The 19,361-nt window shown below is 43.3% G+C and overlaps 1 protein-coding gene across 1 annotated transcript; it reads left to right on the top strand.

The window, feature by feature from the left end:
- The first annotated feature begins 1,950 nt into the window (after positions 1-1,950).
- On the top strand, positions 1,951-18,080 carry LOC106600567 (protein FAM102B-like). The gene is given in 12 exon segments (XM_014192025.2): positions 1,951-2,375; positions 6,216-6,336; positions 6,585-6,614; positions 9,193-9,309; positions 9,960-10,006; positions 12,336-12,448; positions 12,676-12,771; positions 12,962-13,139; positions 13,141-13,197; positions 13,319-13,455; positions 16,859-16,922; positions 17,174-18,080. Coding segments are annotated over 12 exon segments (1,149 nt in total). The 5' UTR covers positions 1,951-2,229; the 3' UTR covers positions 17,217-18,080.
- The last annotated feature ends 1,281 nt before the right edge of the window (positions 18,081-19,361 follow it).

The following is a 19,361-nucleotide window of genomic DNA, read 5'->3' as shown; positions in this document are numbered from 1 at the left end:
GGTCCTGGACTTCCTGATGTGCCGGCCCCGGTGGTGAGGGTAGGCAACAACATTTCCGCTGCACTGACCCTCAAAACGGGGCCCCTCAGAGGTGTGTGCTTAGTCCATTCCTGTACTCCCTGTTCGCGCACAACTCCAACACCACAATTATGTTTGCAGACGACACGAAGGTGGTAGGCCTGATTTCCGCCCTATACTACTTCTTCTTCTTCTTCTTCTTCTTCTTCTTCTTCGGTGGGGTTTCTCGGCAGCAACATCAAACGTTATGGTGCATTACCGCCACCTACTGTACTGGAGTGTGGGCCAGAGACAGATAGAAACTAAATCCTACCTGCTAGCCCTGTTGTTCTTAAAAAAGATAACAAAATATTTGAGACTATATCTAATGACGTTCTACTCAATATACTCTTTAAACTAATTTCCTGTATCCCCTTCTCCCTCATACTAGATCTCGGCCTCTCTCTTTTCCTCTGATACTGCCCCCACTAACACTGTTCTCACCCAGTTATTCATACTATTCACATCCCCTCTCATATCCACCCACTCAGCTCCTGAAACTGATCCCACTTTGCCCTTCCAAACACCCCCCTGCCTCCTCCATCCACTGACACCTCCTCCTCCCTCCAGCCTACTGTGCATACTATGGGGTAATGATCCCTCCCTACTGTCGACTCCTCCCATACCTCCCACTCACAGATTCCTGCTATCGCGCTAGATACCAGAGTGAGGTCCAAGGCAGACACTTTCCCTGTGGCTACACCAATTTGTAAGTCGCTCTGGATAAGAGCGTCTGCTAAATGACTAAAATGTAAATGTAAATCAAACCTGGTCCCTCTGCCATCATTCAGGCACACCAGATCTTTAATTTCTATCAGATTTTCCATGACTTGCCCATTTCCATCCATCTGTTCACCCCCAGCGCGTGTTGTGGGCATTCAAATCCCCACACCACATTACCTTGCTTCTATTCTTGCCCTCCACCCTCTCCAGCACTTCTAGATCCAATATGACAGGGATTATAGTAGTTCACTACCACTAGCACCAATCCTCTCAATCACACCTCCACCACCACATATTCCTGTTCAATACCTCTGCCTAGCATCCTGTAGGGAAGTCCTTGCTTTATTAAGGTGGCTTGTGAAATTTGGCTTGTCACATAAAACCCTCACAAACTTTTACAGGTGCACAATTGAGAGCATCCTGTCGGGCTGCATCACCGCCTGGTACGGCAACTGCACCACCCTCAACTGCAAGGCTCTCCAGAGGGTGGTGTGGTCTGCACAACGTATCACTGGGGGTAAACTACCTGCCCTCCAGGACACCTGCACCACCTGATGTCACAGGAAGGCCAAAAAGATCCTCGAGGACAACAACCACCTGAGCCACTGCCTGTTCACCCTGCCACCATCCAGAAGGCGAGATCAGTACAGGTGCATCAAAGCTGGGACCGAGAGACTGAAAAACAGCTTCTATCAGACTGTTAAACAGCCATCACTAACACAGAGAGGCTGCTGCCAACATACAAACTTGACATAATTTTTATAAATTGATCACTAGTCACTTTAATAATGTTTACATATCTTGCATTACTCATCTCATATGTGTATACTGTATTTTATACCATCTATTGCATCTTGTCTATGCCGCTCTGTCATTGCTCATCAGTACTTATATGTATATATTCTTATTCCATTCCTTTACTTAGATTTGTGTGTATTAGGTAGCTGTTGTGGAATTGTTAGATTATTTGTTAGATATTGCTGCACTGTAGGATCTACACGCTTAAGCATTTCGCTACACTCGCAATAACATCTGCTAACCATGTGTATGTGACCAATAAAATGTGATTTGATGTCCTATGGTTACTTTATTTGGCAGTAGCCGGTCCTAGAAGTGTAACAGGATAGACTACCCTAACTCCACCCTTGTTGCTTGCATTGTTTGAACATGCACTGGAACGCCTCCTCTCAAATGGTCGCTTACCGCGTTAGTGGTAACACTCACTGCGCCGTGAACTAGTTAGGGTCGCTCTGTTATTCATCAACCCCAGATATAGGTAAGGGGGTGTATAGTACTTCCACTCAACGTCAAATCACCTCAGACAGTCAGTGGCAACTGGGAGAAGTGACAGTCAAGAAGCTCAAGCTTTGGCTAGCTGTAGATACTATTATAATTAGGCACCGTCTGTCTGGCTAGCGACCGACAGATTTACCAAGTTACTTTAGCATAATGTCGTTCATTATGATGAAGAAAAAGAAATTCAAATTTAAGGTCGATTTCGAGTTGGACGAACTATCTTCAGTTCCCTTTGTTAACGGGGTCTTGTTCTGCAAAGTACGACTGCTAGACCGTGGATTTACAGAAGAGTCCTCTCGGTAAGAAAACGCCTTTCCTATTTTATTAAGCGACATACAGAGGTGAGAGCGATTACTGCTGGCAATAGTGGCATTAGCCAGATACAGCTATAGTTAGCTAACTAACTTCACCCGCTAGCTAGTTAGCTTAGTCATGAAGACTGCATGTGGATAGTGTGCTGTGTGTAAGTTAATAGCTAACAATGTCTCTTTTCATTTATTAACGTTATACAATAAGTAGCCTAGTATTCCAAATGGTATGTTATTTTACCCTCTTTCTTGTTTTGATGTAGTTTCCATGGTAATTCGTCTGACATGTTGATTTGACTGATTGTGATTGATTGTTCTGAGTGATTGACACAACGAAGCCCACTGTCAAACATGGCTAGACGTGTGAGGCTTGCTTGATCTGTGATATCTCACCTTTTATGTAGCTTACCTTAAAACATTAATATTGACCTTCAATTGCCAGAAGTTTTAACGTCCGCTAGATTCCATTTTCCACTCTGAAATGCCAAGGAAAAGTAATGTATTTGCTTATCATTTTGTTAAAACCGATATTCCAATATCTCCTAGTTTAGACTGGCTAGGGTCTTATTGATCACACTAGTTGCAAAAACTTGGAAATCATTCATTCCCAATCCGACCCTGTTTTCATGGTAAATTTGGAGATTTTATATTTGGACATTTTTCGCATAGTGAGCTCTATAACAAACACACTTTGCTGGAAAATGTATATTTTTCTTACAAGTAACATGTTTCAAGAACCCCTTCATATGAGACTTTTTAAAGGGTGTCCCATACATTTCCTAAAACCTTATTATCCCACTCAACATCAGTTGATGCAACAATAAATACTTGCTCTCCAAGGATCCAGAGCCATTGAGATGGCTGGACAGATTGGCTAAAAACTAGTTTCAAATCAGTTAGATTGGATTAGTCACGTTAACAGCGTCTAACTCAATTCTCTCATGTTACCCATTCACCATTCCTTCCTGTTTAGACACTGGAACACCCCTTCCTCAGAATTCAGGATAGGACTTTGTCCGTGGCAGTTGAACACACAGACTATTGTTTTCCCTAGAGAGAACCGATCGAACAGCTCTAACGGTTCCTTGTGGTATTTTAAGAGATTCACATGTCAACCCACTCAACCTCACGAGTAGGACTGCACTTAAATGAGTCAGTCTCTGGAAAGTAGTGGACACAACAAGCTAGCTCCTAATGTTTGACTCGGTTGGCATTCCCAGAGTAACTGCCTGCATTTGTCCAATTATGTAAACGTACCATACTGTACCTAGCCATTACTCAAGCCATTGTCTTGTTATTTTTAACCTGTGAAGAGGTTTTGAATGAGTATCTTGTTATTTAGGAAAATGTTTTTGCTGCTTTATTAATATTATACATTTCCTTAGGCTCATTCGAACACACATAGACACACAGACAGGCCATTAGCCTCCTCAGAGTAACTGAATGTGTGATTGAGTTGAAAGAATGGAAAAGGCAGCACTGGGTGATGTGATTATTTAAAAGCCTTTTTACTAGAATACCTGTCTGCTTTGGTCGACAGCCGATGTCTGTTCGACCTCTCCTTGAACTCTCTAATGTTCTATGAGGGAAGTCTAACCGTTACCCAGTTGAGAATTTTGTGTGTGTAAATTCAGAAAGTATTTAGACCCATTGACTTTTTCCACATTTTGTTACGTTACAGCCTTATTCGAAAATGGATTAAAAAATTACATTCTTACCCCATAATGACAAAGCAAAAACAGGTTTTTAGAAGTTCAAACAGAAATACCTTATTTACATAAGTATTCAGACCCTTTGCTATGAGACTCGAAATTGATCTCTGCTGCATCCTGTTTCCATTGATCATCCTTGAGATGTTTCTACAACTTGATTGGAGTACACCTGTGGTAAATTCAATTGATTGCATATAATTAGGAAAGCCACACACCTGTCTATATAAGGTCCCACAGTTCACAGTGCATGTCAGAGCAAAACCAGGCCATGAGGTCGAAGGAGTTGTCCATAGAGCTCCAAGACAGGATGGTGTCGAGGCACAGATCTGGGGAAGGGTACCTAAACATTTATGCACCATTGAAGGTCCCCAAGAACAAAGTGGCCTCCATCGTTCTTAAATGGAAGTTTGGAACCCCCAAAACTCTTCCTAGAGCTGGCTGCCCGGGCTTTGGTCAGGGAGGTGACCAAGAACCTGATGGTCACACTGACAGAGCTCCAGAGTTCCTCTGTGGAGATGAGAGAATTGACAGTCCATCATTACTTTAAGACATGAAGGTCAGTCAATCCAGAAAATGTTAAGAGTTTCTCCAAGTGCAGTTGAATAAGCCATCGAGCGCTATGATGAAACTGGCTCTCATGAGGACCGCCACAGGAAAGGAAGACCCAGAGTTACCTCTGCTGCAGAGGATAAGTTCATTAGAGTTAAGTGCACCTCAAATTGCAGCCCAAATAAATGCTTCAGAGTTCAAGTAACAGACACATCTCAACATCACCTGTTCAGATGAAACTGCGTGAATCAGGCCTTCGTGGTTGAATTGCCGCAAAGAAACCACTACTAAAGGACACCAATAAGAAGAAAAGACTTGCTTGGGCCAAGAACCACAAGCATAGGACATTAGACCGGTGGAAATTTGTCCTTTGGTCTCATGAGTCCAAATATGAGATTTTTGGTTCCAAGCGCTGTGTGTTTGTGAGACGCAGAGTAGGTGAACAGATGATCTTCGCATGTGTGGTTCCCCCCGTGAAGCATGGAGGAGGAGGAGGTGTGGTGGTGTGGGGTGCTTTGCTGGTGACACTGTTGGTGATTTTATTTAGAATTCAAGGCACACTTAACCAGCATGGCTACCACAGCATTCTGAAGCGATACGCCATCCCATCTGATTTGCGCTTAGTGGGACTATCAATGTTTTTCAACAGGATAATGACCCAAAACACACCTCCAGGCTGTGTAAGGGCTATTTGACCAAGAAGCAGAGTGATGGAGTGCTGCATCAGATCACCTGGCCTCTCCAATTACCCAACCTCAACCCAATTGAGATAGTTTGGGATGAGTTGGACTGCAGAGTGAAGGAAAAGCAGCCAACAAGTGCTCAGCATTATGTGGGAACTCCTTCAAGACTGTTGGAAAAGCATTCCAGGTGAAGCTGGTTGAGAGAATGCAAAGCTCTAATCAAGAGAAAGAGTGGCTACTTTGAAGAATATAAAATATATTTGGATTTAACACTTTTTTTTTTTTTGGTTACTACTTGATTCAATATGTGTTATTTCATAGATTTGATGTCTTTACTGTTATTCTACAATGTAGAAAATAGTAAAAATCAAGAAAAACCCTTGAATGAGGAGGTGTCCAAACTTTTGAATGGTACATATATATGCCATTCAGCAGATGCTTTTATCCAAAGCGACTTAGTCATGCTTGAATACAACTGTTTTTTTTTCACCTGCATTAATGCTGAAGCACCTTACATATCACTTGCTCTAAAGAGCCAATGCATAGTGTTCTTCATTCCTGGAGCCTACATCTGTCACTGTGAGGGGCCAGAAGCGCAGAATACTGCCATCACATTTCAAAATCTATAATTCACTTAGCCTAGCCTACATCTATGTGAGACTAATCCATAGGAAGGGAAAGAGCATGGACTTTTATGTTCCATGTCTCATCTGTCGCACACAGGATCTTCTCATTGACTGTGTTCTTTGTTGACAGCCTAGATTTATCTTAGCCATTAATCAGATCAAGGGATGAATGTGTAGTGTAGTGTACCTAAACATTCCAATCAACTGTCACACAGTTCTGTTTTTTTGGTTGTACTGCTACTAACTTAGTGTCTTCTCCAGGGAGCAGGTCCAGGCTAACTGTGTGCGCTGGAGGAAGAGGTTCTCCTTCCTGTGTAAGATGAGTGCCAACGCTGGGACAGGAGTACTGGACCCCTGTGTGTGCCGGGTGTCTGTGCGCAAGGTACAGGACTCACTACAACAATGCTGCCAAAGTTATGTGCATGCTATGTCAAGTTCAATTGATGACAAGAACATGTATACTAATAGGTCTACTGCTAAAATATGTCTACCACTTGGTCAACTACAGGATGTCAATCACTGTTAAGACTATTGCTACAAAATCTGTGTTTTGAGATCGAAAGTGGAGATGTACTTGGAACACATAAGGATTGTTTGGTTGATGGATAACTATTTCTTTCATCATTTTAGGAAATGAAGGGTGGAAAGACCTTTGCCAAGGTAATCTTTTTGCTTTTGAATTCAGTCAATGACCATCTTGGCATGCTGACATTTTAAAGTAAATACAGAACAGAACATTCTTATAATGCAAATTATAGTTAGTCATTCACCGCCTGAAAGTAATTTGTCCATTGTATGTAAAGGTGAGGTTAAGAGGATAGTTAGCCTGTTATTGCCAACTTCCGTCTTTGGTTAGTGATTGCTGTTTAACACTTATCTGTCCTTAAGCAGTCATGAATCCTTATATGGCAATAACTAAAGAATGACGTCACTACCGCATGACTTATTCTTAAAAGGGAAGTACATTGAAAGTAGGGCTGTTGCGGTGACCATATTACTGCCACACCGGCGATCACTTGTCAGTAACACAAGAAAATGACATAACGATAGTGAGGCTATTACAGGGGGTACCGGTACCGAGTCAATGTGCGGGGATACAGGTTAGTTGAGGTCATTTGTAAGGTGACTATGCATACTGTAGATGATAAACAGCGAGTAGCAGCAGGGTAAAAAAAAAAAAGGGAGGGGAGTGTCACTGTAAACAGTCTGGGCGGCCATTTGATTAATTGTTCAGCAGTCTTATGGCTTCCGCACTCTTGTCCCTCTAATCACTGCAAATGTGCGAAAATCTAATCAAACATCTCATAATAGCCCATGAGCGCATGTTGCGCAACATTTCAATAGGCTATGCAATTGCGTGAGAAAACAGAGTGATGGCCTCTACTAAAAAGAGGAGGCTCCCATCAGCTTTCTATAGACTAGGCCTAATATATTTATTTCTCAACTGTCCTAATATTAAGCACATTGTTTGTCTTTAAAACAGGAGTACAGCCTACATGGCTGGCATGAAAATTAACCATGGGGAAAGCATCCTCCATTCGCTATTTAAGTGCATAGATGACATGTATTTTTCCCCTGCCCCTGTTTCGAGACAGGTGCATGATAATGGTCCATTCTAAATCAAAACAAATTTCACACATATATTATTTAGTACAAGATTAAATCAAGAATAGTCTGAGTGACAATATTAGCCTATCACTTGTGAATTATATATTATTACTTGTGAAGGATACCCAGCATAAGAAATTGCCATTACATGCATTTGCAGTTACTTTTGATAATGGTGTTTTCCCGCTAATGGAACATTCACGCTTATAGTGTACTGCCGTGTGAGCATTGCTGCGCTTATAATATGAAGAAATAGCCTAATAATTTATCAACATTTTAAGCTAAAGTTCTGATCTGTTGCGGCAGCCACATTGTGTAAAAACGTTGTTTTTAATGCTAGTGGTTGTATTAATTTGGGATTTATTGCATCCCACAACTGTCCCAGACTATGTTTGGAATATTTATTTCTCTCACAGAATAGGTCAACTTTTGTACTATGGGGGATTGTAGATTGACATAGGCTAGTGGTTTTGCTGTTTGTTAGGCCTACTCATCTTGTTGACTGACAAAGTAAATGTGGACAGTTCTTCCAATATCTTCAATATGCACCTCGGAATTGGATAAGGACGTGCGCAGTTGCGTCCCCGATGTGTCTGTCTTCACTTGTAGCCTGTGAGAAAGATCCGATCACGTGATGGAGATGTGAGTGAGAGGCTATTCGGAGTGCGCAGCACTCAGGGAGAAGGGCACAACGCAGCGCTCTGGACCAAGGGACAATGGCCACTAGCCGCAAAAGGCATGGACTTTTTTTTAGGTTGCATTACGACCACAAAGGGGATGCCACCGTGAAATTCAAGGCATTATCAAGTGCTTGTCAAATTGTTCATGAGAGACTAATGAAGTGTGTACAGCCTGCACAAAAAAACAAAGCAGAGCTCATGCCTTTTCAAGCAACTTTTTTCAAATCATTAGTCGCATCATACAGCCTTACAATGTATTAAAAATCAAAACATATAGCCTGACGTTTGTAGAACAACTAAAGTTGCTCCTATATGCTTCATTTAGAGTTATTAATGTATCTATTTCTTTGTTAACCGCTCAACACAGAATAGCCGCATGTGCGCACTCCCTCAAATCATTTGGAGAAAATATTTATATTTTATTCAGATTTGTTCAGTTCTATTCTTTATGCTATAAAATGACATAAAATAATGCCACGGAGTTGTAAGCAAATCTTGCCTGCTAAATGAACTAGTGTAGCCCACAGATTTAGCATAGCCACATCAGAACCTAAGGACAACTCACGAGTATGCTATTCTGTATGTTTTTTTTATCATGCGTCTTTAGACCTGTCTAAAATAAATAATGGGTTTATTGTGAAGGTGTAGGCTATATTATATGGATGTACTAGACTTTTTTTTTAAATGTAGATGTTCCAAAGGTCTACATCAGTGGTTTGTAAGCTACGTGTGAAAGCCAGGAGGTACTAAATGTGTTAAAGGTCAATTACCGTGAGTTATTTGCTTGACAATCACCGGCTGACAAATGTAATGGTTAAAGACCACTAGAATAGCTTCTTACAGATGTGATTGTTAGAAACAGAGTGCTCTGTATTGGAACTCTATGGAACTGAGGCTCTGTTGCCAAGCGGTTACCATAAACCTGAATAGATCTGTTCTCTATTCTGTAGCTGGGTTTTGCTGACCTGAACCTGTCAGAGTTTGCTGGCTCTGGCAGAACGACGCGCCGATGCCTACTAGAGGGTTACGACACCAAGAACTCCAGACAGGACAACTCTATACTCAAGGTACACTTCAGTACAGTTAGACAGGCCTCCAGAACATCTACTGTATAGGACGTGTGTATGACACTTGAGTCTGTCCTCCTCTGCCCTAGTCTACTTGGCTCTGTCCTATCACTCTATGAGGAGCCCTACTTGTCTACACCGGGATCACTGCTCTTAAAGGACTGGATAGATGAAAGAAATACACTGATTAGCCTACACAACTTCAGCTATCCAGTCTGTTACTAATGAGTGTTCATGAGGGAGAGGAGACCAGGAAGGGCACCATGTGAGAGTATTGGGTCATAGTCAACATACCCAAGTATTGGCACACATTGGAAGTAAGCACATGGTTAGCTATCATGCTCCTCCACCCCCTAGTCACCATATGTTTACTAATGTGTATGGGTAAACCGTTCCTAACGGGTATGTAATACCACTCCGTACAGTTCAGGATTAGTTATTCTAATGATGTACGTGAAGACGGGCACCTCTGAGCCTGTGATATTGGAGAAGTACCTGTGTCATGAATGTATATTGTACATGCTTCGGGTAGAATTTGTACTTGGACACAGGTCTAGGATCACTTCATCCTGTTTCATAGGGCCTGTGGATGTGTATGAGCCGTGCTGTCACTTTTTTTGACTGACATGTTTTTGTCACCTCTATCACAGGTTGTCATTAGTACACAGCTCATGTCTGGGGACCCCTGCTTTAAAACGTAAGTGCACCTTCCATTACCGTTTTTGTTCAAGCCTTCTGGTGGGTTACATCACAAAACGCTTTTAGGACTTCACTGATTTTGGATCAGTGGTACAACTGCAGGATTAGCATATCGGAAATGAATGCAGTTTTGGCCCATTATTCAGTAAAGGTAAGTAGGAAACATTGATGTGACAGACAGACAGAAGTCTGCATCTGGCCAGACCACAGACACAGAGCAAACCACCAACCTACATATGCATTCAGCATCCTGTCTCTGAGTACACCCAGACACTGCTGCTGTCTCTGTGGCTTTATGAAACGCAGTCACAGAAACACAGGGGGTTAATTGCCGTCCCGTGTTTGTAAAAGTTCAAGCGTTGGCACAGTTTCCTCAGCACCACACAAACAATTTAAAGTCAAGTTATACTTGTGGACTCAAATCAAACCAACTTCTGCCGTTGAACATGAATAGCAACAGTTCTATTGTTAAGATATGCAAAGGTGATGGTAAGAGAACTTCCCCACAGATTCTGTCTGCCTTCTGTTGTTAGAAACGACTGATTTCAGCATGACGTGCCCACACACTACTGGCAGCGCCTTTACTATGGACACACACGTAAACAAACACACACACTGAATCACACTCTACTGCACCACCCCTGTACTCTCTCTCAGAACACGTCGATCTATTGTCAGTTTCCCACAGTGGAGGAAACCGAATGGAATATAACGTTTACAGAGACTTTATATTAGCCTTTATTGAGCGTTCAGAGTAGACAATAAAAACATACTGTGTCTGGCAGTGGGGTAACTGAGTGCACAGAGTCATAGAGGAGGACAAGCCAGAATGGAAAACAAGCAGACTCCGGACATTGTACTCAGCGGTATTGAGGTATAATTTTACTATTGAGGAGGGGGTGAAAATGGACTCACTCCTCACTAATGTAGTGAATGTTGGAGTGTGGGAGGGTTGCCTTGGCTAACACAGTGGAGAGATTCTGGGAGAAAGCTTTCATGCAATCATGAAGTGCTGGTGTGTCTCAGTGCTCCTCGGTGTCCCCCACAGAGTGTCTTTTACTGAGCTTTCCTCCTACAGAATGTGACTCACACACAATGTGTGTGTTGGGAGTATTGTAAGAGCTCTGTGGAAGGCAGGGTGAAACGTACAAATTTGCCAATAACAGCTAGTTTTAAAGTATTTTGTCTGTAATGTATTTTTTGTTATGTCGGACACCAGTAAGACTAAGACTAGCTGTCGCTAATGGGGATCCTAATAAATAACAAACATTTTAATTGGTCTATTATTAACCAATTTACCACCCGGTACCTCCTGTATATATCCTCCACATTGACTCTGTACCAGTACTCCCTGTATATAGCCTCCACATTGACTCTGTACCAGTACCCCCTGTATATAGCCTCCACATTGACTCTGTACCAGTACCTCCTGTATATAGCCTCCACATTGACTCTGTACCAGTACCTCCTGTATATAGCCTCCACATTGACTCTGTACCGGTACCTCCTGTATATAGCCTCCACATTGACTCTGTACCGTAACACCCTGTATATAGCCTCGCTACTGTTATTTTACTGCTGTGTTGTTGTTTTTTTTACTTGACACGTATTTTTCTTAAAACTGCATTGTTGGTTAAGGGCTTGTAAGTAAACATTTCACAGTAAGGTCTACACCTGTTGTATTTGGCACGTGACAAATAAGATTTGATGTGGTGACGCCACCAGGCAAGCTGAAACTTCCGCCCATGCAAACAGGCTGAGTTAGAACAGAATTTTGACTGCACTGGGCCTTTGACTAACTTTCTCTCCTCCCAGTGTCTCTCTTTAAATGTCTCTCTCCAACTCTCTTCTTCTCCCTCACTTTCACTGTCTCTCTGTCTCTTGTATATCATTTGGTCTCTTGTATGTAATTTGAGTCCACCCCCTCTCCAATCTTGAGTTAGACCCGTTCATCTAAGAAAAATAAAAGAAGTGAGACCTGGTGGTTGACTGTGTTGTGAAAGTGGGGTTATTAAAGATGAACGTGAAGCTCAGCTAACCGGATATAGGGCTCATAAAAACCTCTTGCTAACAGATCAGCACTTCTGATAGGATATGATTCATGTGTTCCAGTTCCACAGAAGAACTTTACATTCACAAAACAAATACAGTTCTAAAGCCATGGGTCACATTATGGCTTTAGATGTTACATTAACATGTATTCAATTCAGCCACAACCAACAACCATGCATGGTAGGGAGTAGTAGGTTTGGAACAGATGGTGTTGTTTGTAAAGCAGGTGATCGGGTCAGTGAAAGCAGTTGATGTAACTGACAATGTCCCTGCAGGCCACCGTCCACGGCCATGAAACTGGGCCTTCAGCAGGCTGAGGCAGAGTGTCTCCACGAAGACAGGAAGGGAGGGGACACGCACACACCAACACCCTGCCTCCCCGTCCCAGGTACACACACACACACACACACACACACACACACACACACACACACACACACACACACACACACACACACACACACACCCAAACACACACCCAAACACACACATACCTCCCGCTGGCTCTGTACATATAACACTTTGATTTGCAAGGATTAAACCCTGGTAATCATTAGTGCTAATGTTGTGTATTGACATTGTCAAAATATTGTACTGCTGTTCCCTCCTGCTCAGAGCCCCCAGGGAAGTGTGCATCTGTTCCTGATGAACTGGGAGCATGTGGCCATTCTAGAACATCCAGCTACGCCAGCCAACAGTCCAAAGTCTCAGGTAGCTAGTAGCTACACGCCTCGTCTGAACCAAATATGGATGAGAAAAGGCTATGACTTGTGTCATGAACTAAATAAGATATGAACAGCAGGCATGAATGTCTGAAAAGCTATAGCTTGCTGTCAAAGTTATGGTTCTTGTTGCTGTCTCTGTTGTGTGGAGGGTAACATTACCAACTTGTTCCCCATAGGCTACAGCACAGGTCACTCGCGCTCTTCCAGCCTATCAGAGCTCACGCACAAGAGGAACCCCTCAGCGGGCTCCGCCTCGACAAGCATTGCAAGCATTCCTGAACCCAGCGAGGACCGGGGGACTGAGAGGGGGGAGAAGGAGGCCCGCTCTACACCCCTGGTCTCTGTCACCTCCCCCCGTGCCTGAACATCCCCCCACCCCCGCAAAGAGCTCTGCCTCAGAGAGACTGAGCAGGTAATATTCACATACTTTGTTGAAAGGTCAGAGATGAGTATCGCAATGTAATCAATAGGAGTCTTTCTTTCCATCTCATCCACCAGTGCTTTTTTTTTTCTTACGTGTGTGTGTGCCTTAGGCATCTGATGAAGCAGAACTCAGTGGAGTCTCAGCTGAAGAGAGTGGATGCTACCCGGGTGGATGCGGACGACATTGTGGATAAGATCCTCCAGAGCCAGGACTTCAGCCACGGCCTACTGGACTCCAGCACTGAGGGTACGCTCACAAGCCCTGGCTTTAGTTCAGAGGGATGGGCTTAGGCTTAGCTCAGTGGGGGATTGGCAGTCTTTACCAATGATCACCTTCAGTGCTCGGTTGTCTCCACCAAGTCTGTCCCCAAACAATGTGATTTGCTGGTTTTAAGCATTAAACATTCAAATAGCTCTTTGTTGACTGTTGCTTGGTGCTATCGTCTTCCATCAGCATCAGCCTGTACCCTACCTGCCCTAAGCTCTCTCCTGGCCCCTTACACTAAGTCTGAATTTGTCCTGCTAGGTGACCTAAACTGGGACATGCTTAAACCACCTAACCAAGTCCTAAAGCAATGGGACTCCCTAAATCTTTCTCAGATTATTACCAATCCCACAAGGTATGACTCCAAACACCCAGAAAAGGCTACTCTCCTCGATGTTACCCTCACAAATAATCCTGATAGGTATCAGTTTGGTGTTTTCTGTAATGACCTTAGTGATCACTGCTTTACAGCCTGTGTTCGTAATGGCTGCTCAGTAAAACCTCCTGTCCCGATTTGTCATAGACGCTTGCTAAAAAACTTTTTAATGAGCAAGCCTTCCTTCATGACCTGGCCTCTGTAAATTGATATAGAATCAGCTTCATCCCCTCTGAAGACACTTGAACCTTCTTTTTTGTTATTTTCAATGTGATTGTTAACAAAGACGCCCCCATAAAGAAAATGAGAATTAAAAACAGGTTCAGCCCCTGGTTTGACCATGATCTTGCAGAGTTACTCCACCTCAAGAATTGCATTTGGCGAAAGGCACAGCACATGACAAATGAGAAATAAGTGCGCTCAGGCTATCCGGAAGGCCAAAGTTAGTTACTTTAAGGATCAGTTCTCTCTGTGGGTCTAACCCCAAGAAGTTCTGGAAAATGTTAGACCTGGAGAATAAACCCTCCTCCTCACAGCTGCCCATGTCCCTTAATTTTGATGCGGTTGTTACTGACAAGAAGCACATGGCTGAGCTCTTTAAACAGCACTTCATTAAGTCAGGATTCCTATTTGACTCAGCCATGCCTCCTTGCCCATCCAACATTTCCTCATCTCCCAGCCCTTCTAATGCGACTAGCCCAGATGCTCCTCCCTCTTTTTCCCCTGCTACAAAGTTTCTCCCTGCAGGCGGTCACTGAGTCTGAGGTGTTAAAGGAGTTCCTTAAACTGGACCCCAAAAAACATGGTCAGATGGTTTAGATCCTTTCTTCAGTAAGGTTGCAGCCCCTATCATCGCCAAGCCTATCTCTGACCTTTTTAACCCCTCTCCTCTCTGGGGAGGTTCCCATTGCTTGGAAGGCAGCCACTGTTCGTCCTTTATTTAAACGGGGAGATCAGGCTGATCCTAACTGTTATAGGTATATTTCCTTTTTGCCCTGTTTATCAAAAGTGTTGGAAAAACTTGTCAATAATCAAATGACTGGCTTTCTTGATGTCTATAGTATTCTCTCTGGTATGCAATCTGGTTTCCGCTCAGGTTATGGATGTCTCACTGCAACCTTAAAAGTCCTCAATGATGTCACCATTGCCCTTGATTCCAAGCAATGTTGTGCTGCTACTTGGCCTAAGCTTTGATATGGTAGGCCACTCCATTCTTGTGGCCCAGCTAAGGCGTATTGGTGTCTCTGAGGGGTCTTTGGCCTGGTTTGCTAACTACCTCTCTCAAAGAGTGCAGTGTATAAAGTCAGAACATCTGCTGTCTCAGCCACTGCCTGTCACCAAGGGTTTACCCCAAGGCTCGATCCTAGGCCCCAGACTCTTCTCAATTTACATCAACAACATAGCTCAGGCAGTAGGAAGCTCTCATCCATTTATATGCAGATAATACAGTCTTATTCTCAGCTGGCCCCTCCCCGGATTTTGTGTTAAATGCTCTACAACAAAGCATTCTTAGCGTCCAACAAGCTTTCTCTGCCCCTTAACCTTATTCTGAACATCTCCAAAACAAAGGTCATGTGGTTTGGTAAGAAGAATGCCCCTCTCCCCAGAGGTGTTATTATTACCTCTGAAGGTTTAGCGAGCTTAAGGTAGTCGCCTCATACAAGTACTTGGGAGTATGGCTAGACGGTACACTCTCCTTTTCTCAGCACCAGTCTCAACGTCAACAGTGAAGAGGCCAGCATCCCGGAGTCGCCTCTTCACTGTTGACGTTGAGACTGGTGTTTTGCGGGTACTATTTAATGAAGCTGCCAGTTGAGGACTTGTGAGGCGTCTGTTTCTCAAAGGAGACACTCTAATGTACTTGTCCTCTTGCTCCGCTGTGCACCGGGGCCTCCCACTCCTCTTTATATTCTGGTTAGAGCCAGTTCGCTCTGTTCTGTGAAGGGAGTATTACACAGCGTTGTACGAGATCTTTCTCAGAACAAGAATAGACTGAGGAGTTTCAGAAGAAATGTCTTCGTTTCTGGCCATTTTGAGCCTGTAATCGAACCCACAAATGCTGATGCTCCAGATACTCAAATAGTCTGAAAAAGGCCAGTTGTATTGCTTCTTTAATCAGAACAACAGTTTTCAGCTGTGCTAACATAATTGCAAAAGGGTTTTCTAATGATCAATTAGCCTTTTAAAATGATTAACTTGGATTAGCTAACACAATGTGCCATTGGAACACAGGAGCGATGGTTGCTGATAATAGGCTTCTATTCGTCTATGTAGATATTCCATAAAAAATCTGCCTTTTCCAGCTACAATAGTCACTTACAACATTAACAATGTCTACACTGTATTTCTGATCAATTTGATGTTATTTTAATAGACAAAAAATGTGCTTTTCTTTCAAAACCAAGGACATTTCTAAGTGACCCCAAACTTTTGAAAGGTTGTGTGTATGTATGTATGTATGTATGTATGTATGTATGTGTATATATATATATATATAACATCTCTCACATATAGGACAGACACTTCAGAACAAACTTCCTTTAGATTTTTCTTGGGGGTGGGTCTCTCTGTTCCATGTAGTGAATCTGTTATTCACTGCGTTTGTATGGGCTAATGGCAGTAAGGCCAAATCAGATTTTCCATAAAATAATTGTATTTTTTCGATACATCAAGGGGTCTTAAAATTCGAAATCAAATAGCAAAATGATCCTTGGTATGACCTTCTTAAAACAATTCATTATAGTTTAGTAGAAACCCCCTCCCCTGGTTTAGACTTGGATTAGGCTAATGGGTTAACAGATTACTGTATTTGTCATTTTCAAGTAACACATTTCTAGTTATTTGCTGCTAAAGCAAAGTCCCTCTATGCCATGCCTCTTTCTCATTGTGAATAATACTCTTGTCAATAACCACTTATTTTTAGATTGCTGTGTTGGTTCCTAAGCAATTTTCGCAGCGCGGCGACCTTGCGTTGATTGACAGTAACTTACTTGTTTGTGCGTGTTACAGAGGAGGGGCTCAAGCTGTTTGTTGGTCCTGGTGGAAGCACGGCGCTGGGCAGCCAACACACCAGGTTGGTGACATCATTACCTAATGCATCAGAAGTGGGTGACTACATAGAAATAGAATGACACAACAGGCACTGTCACTGATATTTCACCTTTTTTTTTTAACTGCACGAGTGCCAATCGATAGTTAAAGAATATTTGATTAATAGACTGTGTTTGTTGGTCGTGAAGAGTTTTTCAGTAATGCCCTTTCACTTGTTTGTGTGAGTTTTGGCTGGTGAGATAACACGTGTTTATGTCTGGTGTTCTCTTTCAGGGTTGGGGCTGGGCCCTACGAGCAGGTGGTGATCAAACGCTAGCCCCCAGGGGGAGCGGACATGTGAGACTGCTCCCCCTAGTGTTAAAGGAAGAAGGTGACCTGAGGTTCATGTCAACTTGTTTTTGAGAAGAGGGAGGAGGATATACAGTGCATTCGTAAAGTGTTCAGACCCTTTCCTTTTCCCACATGTTACAGCCTTATTCTAAAATGTATTCAATTACATTTTTTTCCTCATCAATCTACAAACAATACCCCATAATGACAAAGTGAAAACAGGTTTTTAAAAAACAGAAATACCTTATTTACATAAGTATTCATACCCTGGCCTCCCGAGTGGTCCAGTGGTCTAAGGTACTGCATCGCAGTGCTAGCTGTGCCACTAGAGATTCTGGGTTTGAGTCCAGGCTCTGTCGCCGACCGCGCGCCAGGAGACCCATGGGGCGGCGCACACTTGGCCCAGCGTCGCCCGGGTTAGGGGAGAGTTGGCCGGCAGGGATGTCTTTGTCTCATTGCGCACTCTGACACATTGGTGTAAGTGGGCATTGTGTCAAGAAGCAGTGTGGCTTGGTTGGATTGTGTTTCGGAGGGCGCACGGTTCTCGAACTTCGCCTCTCCCGAGTCCGTACGGGAGTTGCAGCGATGAGACTTGACTGTAACTTCCAATTGGATACCAAGAAATTGGGGAGAAAAAAGTCATGCCCTTTGCTATGAGACTCAAACTTAAGCTCAGGTGCATCCTGTTTCCATTGATCATCCTTGAGCTATTTCTAGAACTTGGTTGGTCCACCTGTGGTAAATTCAATTGGACATGATTTGGAAAGGCACACACCTGTCTATATAAGGTCCCACAGTTGACAGTGCATGTCAGATCAAAAACCAAGCCATGAGTTCGACGGAATTGTCCGTAGAGCTCCGAGACAGGATTGTGTCAAGGCACAGATCTGGGGAAGGGAACCAGAAAATGTCTGCAGCATTGAAAGTCCGCAAGAACACAGTGGCCTCCATCATTCTTCAATGAAAGAAGTTTGGAACCGCCAAGACTCTTCCTTGAGCTGTCCGCCTGGCCAAACTGAGCAATCGGGGGAGAAGGGCCAGACTCCGCCTTTGTAGTGGAGTGGCCAGACGGAAGCCACTTCCAAGTAAAAGGCACGTGACAGCCCGCTTGGAGTTTGCTAAAATGCACCTAAAAGACTCTCAGACAATGAGAAACAAGATTCTCTGGTCTGACGAAACCAAGATTGAACTCTTTGGCCTTAATGCCAAGCATCCCATCTCGAGGAAACCTGGCACCATCCCTATGGTGAAGCATGGTGGTGGGGATGTTTTTTAGTGGCAGGGACTGGGAGTCTAGTCAGGATCGAGGGAAAGATGAACGGATCAAAGTACAGAGAGATCATTGATGAAAACCTGCTCCAAAGCGCTCAGGACTTCAGACTGGGGCGAAGGTTGACCTTCTAACAGGACAACAACCCTAAGCACACAGCCAAGACAATGCAGGAGTGGCTTCGGGACAAGTCTCAATGTCCTTGAGTGGCCCAGCCAGAGCCCGGACTTGAACCCGATCGAACATCTCTGGAGAGTACTGAAAATAGCTGTGCAGCGACTCTCCCCATCCAACCTGATATCGCTTGAGAGGATCTGCTGAGAAGAATGGGAGAAACTCCACAAATACAGGTGTGCCAAGCTTGTAGCGTCATACCCAAGAAGACGCGAGGCTGTAATCGCAGCGGAAGGTACTTCAACAAAGGGTCTGAATACTTATGTAAATATGATATTTGTCATTATGGGATATTGTGTGTAGATTGATGGGAAACAACGATTTAATAAATTGTAGAATAAGGCTGTAACGTAACAAAATGTGGAAAAAGTCAAGGTCTGAATACTTTCCGAATGCGCTGTATAGACTTGAGTGGAGCAGTATAATGTTCTCTCTACCCAGAGGGGGTAGTGTTTCAATTCTGCAGGCCTTATGTAACATTTTTAGATAAGTAGGAGACTACTGTGCTCTTACAACAAAAATGGCTTGTGAATTTTTTTATGGAAGTCAAATGGTTCTAGGTTATTACTCTGGGAGGTATGTTGTAATTTACAGTTGTATGTTGCTGCTTGACGTGTTCACTGTGTAAAATGCGCAGGGGGTGTAGTGGAGGACAAATAAACAAAGTTGACTCAGCTATTTTTTTGG

This window comes from Salmo salar, chromosome ssa03 (assembly GCF_905237065.1).
Source record: "Salmo salar chromosome ssa03, Ssal_v3.1, whole genome shotgun sequence".
NCBI lineage: Eukaryota > Metazoa > Chordata > Actinopteri > Salmoniformes > Salmonidae > Salmo > Salmo salar.
The sequence above is the reverse complement of the archived record's forward strand: the minus strand, read 5'-3'. Positions and strand labels throughout refer to the sequence as shown.